The following is a 15,311-nucleotide window of genomic DNA, read 5'->3' on the forward strand; positions in this document are numbered from 1 at the left end:
AAGAAGTTTATTATAAACTGAACACAATTAGTCTTACTAGACACATTTTATGTCAGAGCAGGATCTGAGCGGAATTTGGTTTACCGGTGAGCGTAACGTGAGCGGAGCATTTGCTTGGTCCGTGAGCGACGAGCGCAGTGCACACAGACACACCGCTCCGCTGCTCACATGCTCTGCTCAGCACCAACACGTGAACAATAACAGAGCAAATTCAGCTTCCCTTTTTTTGAAGGTGCCATGCTTCGTCTCGTAGTGCCATCTAATATTATATTCTTTGCAAACAGCGACAACTTTGTTGCAGATAAGACACACCGGCTTTGCATTCACAAAACTAGGTTGGATGAATGCATTTTGTCTTTCCATTCGGGGAAAAACGGGGAGTTGTGGCCTAATGGTTAGAGAGTCGGACTCGTGACCAGAAGGTTGCCGGTTGGATTCCCAGGGCCGGTGGGTAACGACGGAGGTGCCCTTGAGCAAGGCACGTTACCCCTACTTGCTCCCCGGGCGCTGCAGTGATAGCTGCCCACTGCTCCGGGGGTACGTGTGGTCACTACTTGCTGTGCGTGTGTTCACTACTCTCTGGATGGGTTAAATGCAGACGTCACATTTCGTTGCCTTGTACTTGTACATGTGCAATGACAATAAAGTTGAATCTAATCTAATCATTCCTCTTTGTATGCCCTATTTTCGCTGTCAACTTTCCTCTGTGATAGTGCCGTTTTCTCTCACCATCTAGCTAGCTTAAATGTTAACATCACTCCGCACACGACGTAATAGCGTACCCCTAGCAGGCAAAACAAATGCAGTTTAGTATGTGAGGAGAGTAAAAAATAGGCTACGTTAAATAATTATATAACTATTATGTAATGATATATAATCATATAAAGAATCTATAAGCTTTCAAAATATTGGTACCATTTTAAATGCATTATTAACTACTTGCTTATTAACATGTATATTGGTTGTATATTAGTACCTATAAAGCACATGTGAATGCCTTTTCTTGCATGGCCTTATTCTACATCCTTTAATCTTATCAAATACCTAAACCTAAAAATGACGTCTTAAGCAGTAGGAGTTTCTTGAGGCGAATGTCATAGTTAATAGATAGTTCATATTGAGAAATGGTTGTATTCTAAAGTGTAACTGTATTATTTTATTGTAGAGTGGGGTCGTTTTTTTCGCAAAGAAATAAACATCAAACTGCTCCATTCACCATGTTTAAATGCTTTTCAGTGTTGACAAAAGGAGTTTTTATTTCAATAACTAGTGAGGGGCCAATTATTAAACAATTTAATAAATCACCATCAAATGGCTCCGTTCACTCTGTAAACCTTCCTGTTAAACCTTAATGCAGTTTGGCTCATTTACATTGTGTCGGGTTGTGCCGGTTGACTCGAGCAACTGAATGACTAACATTGCCGGAGTCAAGGTTAAACCTCTGACGGTTGAATGGTTGATAATACAGAGCGCTGGTTTGCCTCTGCATGCAAATGAGCGTAGCGTCCCTCGTGGTGATTGGTTGATGTGATGTCTTACCGTTAACTCTCTTTTTCCTATAAATGGAAACATGGCAGAGAAGGAAACCTTTAAGTCTCTTACATTCAGTGCTGGGGGTTTAGAAGAGGAAATCCTTTAGGGTTTTGTGTTTTATGTTCCTTGTCAGAATAACTCGCAGTCATAGCCCTGGGCAAGAAGTAATGAAATGTCTTTTTTGTAATTAATATTTTCTTTCTGGGGCTCCCCGTTAGCCCAAAGCCAAGCTGTCGTGTGGTTAACATCTAGGATATGTGAGTGTTTTGTGAATACAGTCCCAGACTGTGGTAAAGAACATGATGCAAGGAAGACGCAAACGTCTTTATCCGGCGATGAGGATTCGTGCTTCCGATGGAGACAAATGTCCAGGTTGGAGGAAAGTTTGTGAAAGGGTTTTAGCAAAGTCAAAATGAAACATCTTTAGAGAGGTGTTATTTTTATTCTGCATTTCATGATATCATATTTAGATATAAAATACATACAATTAAATGACTTTATTTATTAATACATATTATGTGTTTTTGTAACCTAAAAACTTGACCTTCAAAATATCTATACTCTGGGTGATGTCATCATGGATGATGTCTTTTTGGATTTCGCTCTATTTATTTGGAACGGCCAGTTTTCATATGGTTCAGTTTTCATGTTGGCTGTCCAGTTTTACTTGAAGATGACGGATATACAGTAAAATCTTTTGTGAATAGTGCTGACTTTAGCTCTAGCAGCATTGGTTTTGTCAAACGGTGCCAAAAAGAGCAAATAAATAAGTAAAAAATAAAGAACTCTTAAGAGGACATGTCTCTGAATGTATTTTCAAAACTCCTTCCACTAAGTTTACTGACTTTGGTTTCCAACTTCTGAAATATTTATTACTTTCTGTGAATTGCTGAGAGGCCCAGTTTGCTTTTTTTCTCTCTCTTTCGCTCACGCCAAATGATGTCTGTTTGCCACCAATTCCTGTGCATATATGAAGCTTGATTGAAGTTTCACTAATTTCATCCATTGTTTACTCGACGCGCGCATACACGGGCTCTGGCTACACAAACCAGCCCCATTCTCATTCAGTCAGTTAACCCTCTTTATGGGAAAGGTCACCTGAAGGAACAGAGGAAGTTTTCCCAGTCGTAGAACACGAGTGCGGTTTATTCACTTTTTATAGCTTAATTATTCTGCTGAGACACAACAAAAGAATGCGTATTGCATTGCTGTCTGGAGAAATGTGTACAAATCCATGAATGGTTGCTCGGCATTACGGAATGTAAAGCTCTCACAGATAATCCAAAGTCTACTGTTTGCGAAACTGTAAAGTAGTTTTAAAGCATGCTATTTTCATATAGCAAAAGATTACTTCAAATTCCTAGTTAGGCCTTAAACACCGTATTAATAGAAACACTATTCAAAATGCTAACAATTGATGACAGTGAATTCCATCAGCGATTTTTCACAGTGTGCAAGAGAATTGTTTGTTAGTGATTTACTTGCATTTGACTGTAATATTCTTATAACTTCTTTTGGATTAAAACAATGAAAAACATTACATTTCGGTTCTTAATCAATCATAATTTTTATATACAGTATATAGTATTTTTATTTAAAATGGTTTAACTGCTTTAAACGTTCTTTAAGTTTTATTTCTGTTTTATGTAAACTATGTTGTAACGCTTATGTTTTATTTTGGAACATGTTGCACACAATTTGTAGCATATTTGTAGTACATTTCATTTTTCACATTGAATTTAGCGGAATATTAGCATAGTTAATTAAAACATTTTTTAATGGTTTTCAGTTGTAGTGAATTTCTGTTCTCGATACTGGAGTCACTTTAATTTATGGTCATTTTTAGACAGTCATGCAATTATTTTCTTTATACATTTTTAAACGGAATGCTTTTTCTGGACCATGATTTTATCTTTAACTTTACACGAGTTTCTCCCAGACCACGGATAGACTTTACACAAATGTAAAGACTCAATCATCTTTCCCTATGATTTTCACTGCACTTATGGAAAAGAGACATACATTGTTTAATTTGCACTTTGCATTATGTCACTGACAAATAGTAGTTTAATTTGGCTCTGTACACACTACGCTAGTTATAGAATAAATGTAGTTGTCACTCCTGTAAACAACTGAATTCTGGATGTACACAACAAGATTAAGCACTCAGAAAAGTGACAACTAAAGCATGGTCACATTTTATTGATTAAAATTACCGTCTATAGACGGTTTGTGGACTGCCCTTAACTTCCGGTACACATTTGCAAATGATAGCGTTTCTTTAGATTATTTCTGATAACAAGCAAAAGAAACAATAAAGAAGCAGTAATTGGCTAAACTTGCCTCTCCAATATTTTGAATTTAGACTGCGATAACAAGCTCAACCGCTAGATGTCAGTGCACCATATGGTTTCTTTAAATGCGACAATTCTACAGGACCCATTCAACAAATCGTTAATTTAATGCAATTATTATTAGGGCTGTGAAGTGATTACAATTTTTAATCTAATTAATAACATGATGTTGCGATTGATTAATCTAATGAATCGCAACTTAAAGGGGTCATATGGCACGAATACGTGTTTTTTGTCTTTGGTGTGTTATAAGTCGCTCATGCGTGTATTAGACGTGTAAAATTGCAGAAATGAAAGTGTGGGAACAAAAGAGTCATTCTATGTAAAAGCGAATGCTCACCCAGACCTGACTGAAACACCTCGTGTAACCACACCCCCACAAATCTACGTCAGTTGGTGGTCTGATTTGACTAAGACCGCCCAAATGTAGACGCAAGTAAGGTGGGCGTACCTGTCAGTACAATTGAAGAGGAACCTGATGTTCTAAATATGGTCAGAGGTGTCACATTTCCCTCACAAGCTTGCAGTATTCCACCAATCACTATGCACTGGTTAACTGGCCAATCATAGCACACCTCGCTTTTCAGAGCCATGAGCTTTGTTGAACATCCACGCATTTCAGAGAGGCGGAGCAAAGAGGCGATACAAACATGCACGGTGTGTGGAAATGTGGCGGTACACGGTTTTGAACCTTAAATCGTGTATACACCTTGCATTACATCTAAAACAAACCATAATATTCTTTTTAGTTATTTTTAGTTATATGACCTTTAATCCAGTGACGATCGGTGCATCCTCTTCAGGGGAAGCTGGAATTCAAAATAAGTGTTCAGAGCTTCACGTGAACCTATGTGCATCACGCATCGTGTCAAAATATGTGCCTACTGCAGACGCGTGGACAGGGTTTATGGTAAAAGAGATGCGCGCGTTAACACTTAACTCTGATTACACATGAGACTAAGCGAGTATCTAGCAAACGCGAGCGTCTCTTTTATTAAAAACCCTTTTGACGCATCTGCAGCAGGCACGTATTTTGACATGACGCGCCACACGGGCTAAATACATGTTTTGCCGAGCTTCGCATTACTGCTTCCCCTGAAGAGAAGTCACGGATAGCCACTGCTTTAATCACACATCACATTTGGGACCAAAATATAATTTATAGCCATAATAAGACAATACAGAAAGTAGCTTCAGATGTTCAGAAGCTAAAACGGCCATAATTTAGTTTTTTTCGGAAGCTGAATTATTATAATTAAAGACCAAAACTAACATTCTTAAAAAATGTCTTCCTTTTCCCCAAAGAAATAGTAATTCATGTTAAATGGTAAGTAAATGTAAATGTCAAACTATGATAAATTTATTATTATTGCTATTATTTAACTTTTTTATTTGAATACTTTTAAAATTCTTTGAAGAATTAAAAACTGCCAGTAGGTGGCGCTAAATGTCATTAATTCATGAGATTCACTGAATTCGTTCAGGAATGCAGTAAACGACTCAGTAAACGACTCTTTATGAGCGAGCCACTGATTAATTGATTCACCCAACTGATTCGCTCAAGAAATGTATTCATTTAGAAACGAAACCACGCAATGAAAAATGAGGAAAACAGACAATCTTGTCTATAAAATATATCTTAAAATGAATTTCTTATTTAATGAACTGTTGTATAAAATCAACATGACATGTGCACTCGTAGTTTTCTGGACAAAAATAGCACTGCTATGATATTGCGCTTGTGTGATTTGCATAATTGAATAAATATGAGACAAAAGCTCATTCAGGGTCATTTTTGCACAGATATCTTTCATTTTAGGTTCTTTCTGACATTATTCTGTATGTTATGTCACGCAGTAAGTTCATATTTGTCACCAGTCAACTGTGTGAAATGTAAGATGACCTACTTATGTGTGGGGCGGGGCGGGTGCGTTAAATGCGTAAACAAATGTAAAGGTGTTAATGTTCCATAACCCATTCATTATAATTAACGCGTTAAATGCACATCCCTAATTATTATACAATAAAATAATAATATAAATACATTTTTAAATAAAATATATATTATTAGACACTAGCCAGATGATAAACAAACACTTCCGGCCTGGAAGTGAACTGCAGTCCAGGCACGTGTGTCCGATAAAACGGTCTATTGCAGTAACTGTGAGGGTAACCTGATCTGTCTGCTTGACACTATAATAATTATTGTATCTTCACCCAAATTATGTTAACAGAGCGAACATTACTTCACTCAGTGTCAAGTTTATTATGATCAGTGTCATAATTATGTCTATACTAAGCATCACTTGAATGTGCTCATGCATTATAACGGGGCATGATACATTTGTGATGATATGTCTTGATATATTTCTGTTGTGGTGTGTAACTGTGGAGTTGCACGCTGTGAATGAAATGAAATTTCACTCTGTTCTTCAGGTGCAACAACCGGACGCAGTGTGTTGTCATCACTGGATCAGATGTCTTCCCAGATCCATGTCCCGGGACGTACAAGTATCTTGAGGTCCAGTACGAGTGTGTGCCGTACAGTAAGTACAGTCAAATGTATTATTATGGATCTGGTTACGTAACATTTGATGGTGAATAACGGATTTCAGTCCACAGCCAATGTAGATTGCAATCTTGCTAACACGCTGTGTTTTAATGCTGGAGTCTGAGCTCTGGTCCAAAACGTTGTGAGCTGCCTCGCTGTCTGACGGTAGCATGTTGCTAAGCTAACCTGAAAATAAGCTCAAAATACATATCACAAAATATATTGGCTGACATAATGTATAAGATAAAAGTGTTATTGATCGTTTTCAGTGTTGATGTTTCTCTTGACTCTACGTAAAACCGGGATGCAGGGAATTTGGGGATTGCCTTATCTGCATAATAACAATTATGTCCAATTATGTAAAGATCGGGTAGTGATGAGTGGGGTAAAATGTGTCATCATTTCTTCTTTCTGTTATGTATAAAAGCTTGCAAATTATGTGACTAAATATTGGCCATGAATTGCTGAATACACAGATCCAGTGTTTCACCTTTTTAAAATATACATTTTTTGTCACATTACACCCTATATGTTTTAGTTGGCTTTTGTCTATTTCTGCTTGCGTATAGGAAACCGTGGCACAGCTAACCCCACGTTACCTGTCTAATAAGGCATCAGCCGGTGATCTAAAAATACTGTCTAGGTAGGCAGCTCTCAGGGTTTGGAACAGAGCCAGTATCCACTCTAACGTTTGACCTGCCAGTGTTTCTCAGTCACCGATGACAGGACACCCGTGTCCAGATTGCCCTACACACCCTCTGTGTGCTGTTTACTCCACGGTTCATATATTCATATATTCCTCTCTCGTCTGTAGAATTTCTTTTCCTTTGTCCAGACGGCTCGTTTTGCAGCAGTTTGACCTGATGGTTGCTGCATCTTTTGATAAAAAAATATTCAGTCCTGAGAAAACATGCCTTTTTTTCCCGTTTTGAAAACCTCTAGTTTTGCAGATTTGGACACTTTGGAGGATCCTGTCTGCTCCACATTTTGGGCTATTGTTCGTTTCATCACATATTGCACCACTCAATACTGATTTTCTCAGAAAACATTGCTCCTCTGTAAGACATCTTTCTCTCTCTGGCTTTTTCAGTATATGTGGTTATTAGCTGATTAGTTGCATGGACACACACGTCATGGTTTCAGGTTATGGTTTCATATGAATGTAGAATGAAAAGTGTACATTTTAAGCAGAGGTTTGACCTTTGGCAGGGAACACGCTTTTTCCTAAACTTGAGGTTTGCTTCAGATTTAGTACAACAAGGCCACTTAGCTAGGCCACCAAGTAATATTCTACACTATTAGCTTGGGTTATACCGCCTACTTTTCTGATGTTAAGATGCCTTTTTTATTAAAGCTGCAATCCGTAAATCTTGGGGGGTTAAAACAAACTAACATCAGTTATTGAGAAAGTTCAAATGAACAGTACGCCTATAATGATGATAAGTTGAGCCGTGGGGAAATTTGACCTTATCTCGTGTAAAAATAAGTACCTAACATAATGTGCAATTTTATGTTTTAAACTGAGATGGCGATAGAGAGGCAAAGTTACAGATTGCAGCTTTAAAAAATGGTGTCACACATTAAATCGTTTTGCCTTAAAAACTGCATGAATTGTAATTATAATTGTTTTATATACAGTATTTTATGTTACCATGTAATGTCAACTGCCTGTATATAACTTGTGTAAAAATCGTATATAAATCTCATCTTATTTTACCCATAAAATTAAACTGTTCGCTTCATGTCTAATCTACTAGAAAACGAGGGCATTTAACTTCACATTTTTACATATTTTTAATGCAGCAATTGACAGAAACGATTAGTTCTCTGTCTGTTTCTACCTTCTGTCTCTATATACCTACAGTGTATAACTGTTTTTCTTTGTGTTATTACTAACTATTCTATTTCTTGTTAGGTGTCGACTGATAGCGATATAATTAATCTTGCCTCATTCTCAGTAGCACAGGTGTCGTACCTAAGCACTTTTGTTCACTCTGAACACCTTATTCTGCATTCACTGTATGACTCTTTCCCATTGGAAGTTCTCTTTGACTCAAACTCATTGGCCTGTATATGTAAATGTTGACGTTTTTTTGGGCTCGTCCTAATCTTTTCTCTCCCCTGACGCTCTTTCCATTCTCTTGTTTTTCACAGCTCGAAATAGAAGTGGAGCAAAAAGGTAAATGACTGCTCTGGTTCTCAGTCCTCAGCTCCTTGTTTTGTGTTGTATGGTTTGAACCTTCCACCCCTCCCCACCCTTATCTCCCTACATGATATCCAGATCGTCAAGATCTCCAAACCAACACCCTGAAAAAACATTGTTGGGTTGTTCGTCTACAGTCTTGCGTTGTCCAACTTGAAGAACCTGAAGGAACTTAAGTTTCAGACAAAATCAAAACCTTATTGCCAACATTTTTTTAAAGGTGATGTGTGTAATTGATTTGGTGTTAACATATGTTTTCCTATCTAAGTGTAATATGCAAAACGACTTTAAATAAGCCCATTCCCTGGTTGATTTTGAAGTATAAACATTGATCAGCCCAACACGAACACATTGGCTCAGCCAATGGCGTGAGTTTGGGACATCGTTTTTCCAGCCAATGAAAGACGGTGGTAAACTTGTAATGTGAGTGGCACAGACAGTTATGCACTTCACCTTTAAGTGAGAACGTAACATTGACAAGATTGGTTACATTACTTTTATTTGGCTTTTTCCTCCCGTGGCACCTCCGGTCATGTGATATTGATGGGAGAGAGAGGCCACCTACCTGTAGTCATCTGCATGTGATATGCTGTTCATCACAGACACAATGTAACTGGTGCAACACCCAGACACGGGTGCGTTCGGCAAGGGCCTCGCTCTCCTACTCGTAGCTTCTATTTTCCTCAGTGACCTGAGTGAAGACGCTTCCCTTTGGCTGACATCTTATCTGTCCTGAACAGCATTGTCATTATGTCCCCCGTCCTTGACCTCTGTGTGCTCTCGCCTCTCATCTGTCCTCTGGTCTTTCCTCAGACATAATCCATGTATGTGTTTACTTTCAAGGGAGTGACTTTTGCGACAAACGTGCCACGTAACATTGGCATAAAAAGAATCGTGGCAATTTAGGTAGCATTTCCAAAAGGAATCGTACCTGTCCATTAGCGTCGTCTCTCTCATCTCTTTTCGTTTGCAGGGCTTTTTTGCTGTTTGTTTGGTTTCCCTTCTTCCCTTTTGTCTGTTCTTCTCAGTTAAACGTGTTTGAGAACTATCTCAGGAACAATCCGTGAAGTTACTCTCACTTAACCTTTTGTGTTTCCTTTAGACTATGCACGCAACACCAGTTTTGAGACTGCCGTAATGAGATTGTGATTTATAGCCTGAGAAATGTTTGTTTTACTTAAACCTATATTGGACCCAAAGAATTTGTCTAGAAGATCAATACAGAGTCCATTGTTGGTTGATTTTCTAACTCTTGTTCTTGCCTCCTGACCTTTGTTTTTTCAGTTTTCATTTGCCCCGGGACTCTGAAAGCGGTCGGGGACCCAGCCTTCGTGTTTGAGGCCGAACAGCAATCCGGAGCCTGGTGCAAAGACCCCCTGCAGGCCGGGGATAAGATCTACTTCATGCCGTGGACTCCGTACCGCACAGACACGCTCATTGAGTACACCTCGCTCGATGACTTGCGCAGCGGTCGACAGACAACTACATACAAGCTTCCACACCGCGTGGACGGAACTGGATTTGTGGCCTACGATGGGGCCATTTTCTTCAACAAGGAACGCACGCGAAACATTGTAAAATTTGACCTGAGGACTCGGATAAAGAGTGGAGAGGCCATTGTTGCCAATGCCAACTACCACGACACCTCGCCGTATCGCTGGGGTGGCAAAACCGACATTGACTTGGCGGTGGACGAGCGAGGACTGTGGGTCATCTATGCCACCGAGCAGAACAACGGACGTATTGTTCTCAGCCAACTCAACCCATACACGCTACGCTTCGAAGCCACGTGGGAAACGGCCTACGACAAACGCTCGGCGTCCAATGCCTTCATGGTATGTGGCGTATTGCACGTGGTGCGTTCCACTTATGAGGAGAACGAAAGCGAGGCCAGTAAGAGCCAAATCGACTACGTGTACAACACCAAATGGGGCCAAGGGGAGTATACGGACATCCTCTTTCCCAACCAGTATCAATACATCGCCGCTGTGGATTACAACCCAAGGGATAACCAGCTATATGTGTGGAATAATTTTTACATTCTGCGCTACAATCTTGACTTCGGCCCACCTGATCCAGCCGAAGGTAAGACTCGTTAAGTTCTTTCTGTTTGCTTTTGCAGAGCGGTCTGATTTGTCAAGTATGCATCTAATACGCGTAGAGCGCGGGATGTTACGGATGGCCGAGTTTTAATTTCAAGTGGTGATACAGCTGTGAGATTGAAGAGAGCTTTTCTTCCTCATCTCCCTGGAGAGAGAGTCCACCTCTAAACAAAAATGGCATGCTCAGACGCCAGAGACGATGTACATTGTTGTTATGTGTGATTGGCGCAGTGACTGCCTGTGAAGGTTGATTATCATAGCGAACCATTGAACGACTCGCTGTGAAAAGACTCATCAAGCGGGTGCTCTAGCCATCCTCTTCCCATCTATTATGGCCATAACCCTATTAACCCCACCCCTGAGCTCAGACCACCAACTTAGGGACAAATGCGCCATCGTCGTGTTGTGCAAATGCACAGCATATGTGAAAGCCTAAAGGTTACCCTACGCGAAATTGTCTTTACTTGTTGCCATGGCTACCTGTTGGTTTCTCTGCAGGTGCAATTTGCCAAAAATGTACACAGTCGCGACATCCACACATTTTGGAAGTGGGAAAAGGAAATCCATAGCCTGTGCCTGTGCAGTTCACCCAAACCAGATTTCTTTCTTCTGCAGAACACAAAAGATAGTATTTTAAAGAATGGTGGTAACCAAAAAACACTGTACTGCATTGACTTCCATTGTATGGATGCAACACCCCTTAGACATTTCTCAAAAAGAAGGTCCTAGCTTACATGTTTTGAATGACATGAGGGTAAAACCTTTAACGTCACTCTAAGCTTAGGTTGCCAACTGCATTTGGAAAGAAGCTATTGTCATACATAGACCTGCCCCTACTTTTACTTTAACTCATTATCATTGCTACCTGGTCAGTTTCTTTCAGGAGACAATTTGCAATAAATGTAGACAATCCCAACATCATTTGGCAAGTGTAAAAGGAAATGCGTAGCTCGTGCACGGCAAGACGCATGTATCATTGGCTGCGACAAGGCTGGAGAAATGGCTCGCCCCAGAAGGAGAGATCAATCATCAAGGGCCATTAGCTAGACAGGTTGGATTTGAAATTCATCTCTTAAGAGCCGAGTGGCACCAGATGTGTCACTAGACAGCTCTCTTCTATCAGCAAGAGGGGAATGAGCGTAATTATCCACACCTACCTCTCCGAACAAAAACAGCCTTTGCGTCCTTTAGCAGCGCTGACCCCCTTTCACCAGTCCTGTTTGTTTCTGTCTGCTTTTGTCTGTCCTCCACCAGCGTGCTCGCAGAGGTCGAGCCTTGAATCTGCCCCCTGCCAAGCCACAATTAAGTCGATGTAGACACTAGAATTTTAATTGGCCCGCCGTGCATGAGGGGGAACGCATGCATTGAGCCCCTTTCGCTCTGGAGCTCACATGTATGTAAATGTGATTAACAACTGAATTATCATAATTGCCATCCGTGGGTGATCACGGCAGTGCAGCGACTCAGGATTGTGGCGCGCTGCCAATGAGAAGCTTAAATATGCATCTTTTTTCTGACACTCCAGACATCTTTCCGGGCGCCGCGATTTTGTTGAATGCTAGCAGCAGGTTTTTCCAGTTCCAGTTGAGTTGCTTGGAAAAGAGAGAAACAATAGTCGGGGTTCTTAAAGAAAAGGCGTTGTCAAGAGCACTGCAAAAATGTCAGTTTTAGTCCACCGCAGTTATAAAACCAGAGCTTAAAGTAGGACGTCTGGTCTGTTTCATGATGAAAACATAATTAGAGTTTGGTATTCAGAGGAACATATACAACACACTCATTTGTCAGCATTCAGCGTCAATTACTTTGTTAATGTGTCTTAGATAGCCGTGCGCTTTTCGGAATGCCTCGGTAAAAAACAACATCATTTTTTATTTCATCTCTCTCGATATAGAATGCAATAAAATAACTTGCTCCGAAAAAGAATATAATGGTGCTGAAATAATGTCTCTTTTGCCAAAATAGGGAAGCATCTGAGCGCATAGATAAAATGAATTGCGTCCATTAAGATTCTCTGGGCTCACGGTAAAGTCCCTCAGCAATACCTGCCCGCAAAGCATCTGTAGAATTTACACGGACCCAAAGTCCGATGAGATGTATCTATGGGAGCGATTAAATCTCATTACCGGACTTTATGAGCTACCTATTAAGCCCGACTGCGGGTTGTACTTTAGGTAATTACATGTTAGCACAATTTCCAGCCTTTAAAAATGGGTAGCGGCGACACTGTTGTGCTCCTACAACACCTAGAAGAAATGCCACTGCAAAGAGGTTAATCCAGGAACATTGCGTGTTGAACTGGTGGCATTCTAATGCTTCTGTCCTGTTCCCATAATTCCTGGCAGGCACGACATAAAACTCATCTGACTTATAAGGGGAATTTGTGTGCAGTGAAAAGCGTGCGGCTCATGTAGGCCGTTCTCTGGAAAATAGGCTTGAATAGTGCTTAGTGCTCAAAATCCTCTATTCTGGTTCATTCACTGTTTGGAAAGCGAGCCAAAGTAGGAGCGAGACTTCAGTTCTTTTTTCATTAGGAAGACATTAAGTGCTCTCAGCTCACGCAGCATAAATGCCATTTCCCTACTCCTTTAATTACTGTATTGATGAATTGGAGATAATAATCTTGTTAGCGTTAAATCCTCTTTGTAGTGTTTTTCGGTTTTAGACCGTGTCTTCATTTGTGAAGAGCTTAGTGTTACAGATTTCAGCTGTTTGTATATGCCTGCTCGTAACATTCTCGCAACAATGTTTTTGTACAGTTCACATTTGTGTTTTATTCATTTACAGACGCTTTTATCCAAAACCACACAAAAATAAGGGACAATTTAACATTATGCTTTATTCAAGCCATGCTATATGTACTATAAATGTTGCCTAAAGTTGTTAGCGGACAAAATGCGGTAAGTTAGTAACATTATTAGCTGAGAAATTTGCTTGATGTTGTCAATTCTCATGGAAAATTGGAATACATCGTTTAATGCGATCATTAACTACAGTTTATATATTTGCAAAGTCAAAGTGCAATGCATATACATTCTAAACCACTGAGATTGTTTAAAGCTGCAATCCATAGATTTCAGCCTCTTTCATAGCCTCTCTATCGCCACCTCTGTTTAAAACATAACATTGATTCCCACTAAGCTGACAGCTGATATTATAAAATGTTACTATAAGCTTACTGTTGTGAATCGGGGTATGCTAAGGACGCAGTTTCGAACGCAGATTCAAGACACTCCGTTATACAAGATCCACTCAATTCTTGACGGTATCGTACAAAATTTGTCAGCTTATATAATAAAAATAGGTTGCGAACTCAGTTTCACATTGACGCATAGAAAAGCACATTATAAATATGGTATTATATTGTGGATGGGGAGGAGAAAGTCCAATGTATTTTTAAAATCTCCTTGATGGCTCATTCTTCAAAGGGAAGCGTTAATAAAACGCGTACCTAAATCCTGACGCTTCGAGATCCTCATATTGACACTTAAAAGGCATTGTCAGGGATGCACAAAGCCTGGCAAGTCTTTGTTCAACAAGGTAAAGAGACAGAATCAGAAGAGGCAATAATTGCGCGGAACTTTCGGAGGTAAAGCGAGGCATGAGGGAGAAAATTAATTTTCCTTAGAACCACCATTGATCTGAGCGTTAAAGATGACATGCCGTGAAAGCGTAAAATTAATGACTCTCGCAGGTGTGGAGAGGCTTCGGCTAGCACTGAAAATGAGGTTTTTGATATATTTCAGTTGGCTGCGTGAAGTCAGGTTCAAAATAGGAGGAAAAATGGCTTGATAAATGAATAAAGCCCATTGTGGTGCTTATTACGCGTTCGAAGCTATTAGAGACAACACGCAAGGGTATATTGCTTTTGTAATGTGACACTTTTGAGTGAAACAGCATGACAAAAGCGGACACTGGGAATTGAAAAAGTGCCACTTTCATACCAGAATGACCTGAACGTGAAGTTACTAAAACAATACCTAAATTAATTTGTTTGCTATTATCCAATAGCTGTCGCGTTTTGGTTTGGTTTATGCTCCCGGGTCATCATCCTGCAAGTACAAACTAGGTCTGAATACAAAGCGTTTTAAACTTTATGGAATTAATATGTTGACAGAAGCACAAGCCCTGAACCCAGTCCTGAGGAGAACCTTAATCTGAGAAACATGCGGAGCCTTAGCAAAATCAGGTTCGCTGCCACGGCCTAGGTGACATCAGCCCAAAAGAAAAGCTGTCTTTGAGGTGTTGCGAGTCATCGCATTTCAAAATATCGTATAATAACATGCAATGATGAATCGTGGACCGGGAACGCATAGCAAAGTAAACGCGGCCAGTTTTGAATTCTTGTTGACCTCAGAGAATATCTCACAAAGGTGCTCCTGGGTGTTTTGAGTCTCAACGCAAGCCACATTTTCAGAGGAAGAGAAACATTTGGAGCAAACGGGGCTGAGCATTGTATTCTCATGCGTCCTCTCGCTGTTGGCCTCTGTTTCCTCTTGCCCTGCCTCACATATGAAGTGTTTTCCTGGAGGCAGTGTCAATCCCGCACTTTATAAATTGCATTTCGCCTC

At 40.1% G+C, this 15,311-nt stretch overlaps 1 protein-coding gene across 6 annotated transcripts in view; it reads left to right on the forward strand.

Annotated features, from left to right (window-relative positions):
• Nucleotides 1-15,311, forward strand: part of LOC130553841 (adhesion G protein-coupled receptor L2-like) — a 93,091-nt gene that overhangs the window by 37,901 nt on the left and 39,879 nt on the right. For 5 of the 6 annotated variants that reach the window (XM_057333016.1, XM_057333011.1, XM_057333013.1 and 2 more), the window contains exons 4-5: nucleotides 6,324-6,433; nucleotides 9,926-10,726. In XM_057333016.1, the coding sequence (XP_057188999.1) occupies nucleotides 6,324-6,433; nucleotides 9,926-10,726 (911 nt within the window). Of the gene's footprint in view, nucleotides 1-6,323; nucleotides 6,434-8,379; nucleotides 8,618-9,925; nucleotides 10,727-15,311 lie in introns of those variants that run through there. The other variant, XM_057333015.1, reaches the window with a different exon arrangement.

Source organism: Triplophysa rosa, linkage group LG5 (genome assembly GCF_024868665.1).
Source record: "Triplophysa rosa linkage group LG5, Trosa_1v2, whole genome shotgun sequence".
NCBI lineage: Eukaryota > Metazoa > Chordata > Actinopteri > Cypriniformes > Nemacheilidae > Triplophysa > Triplophysa rosa.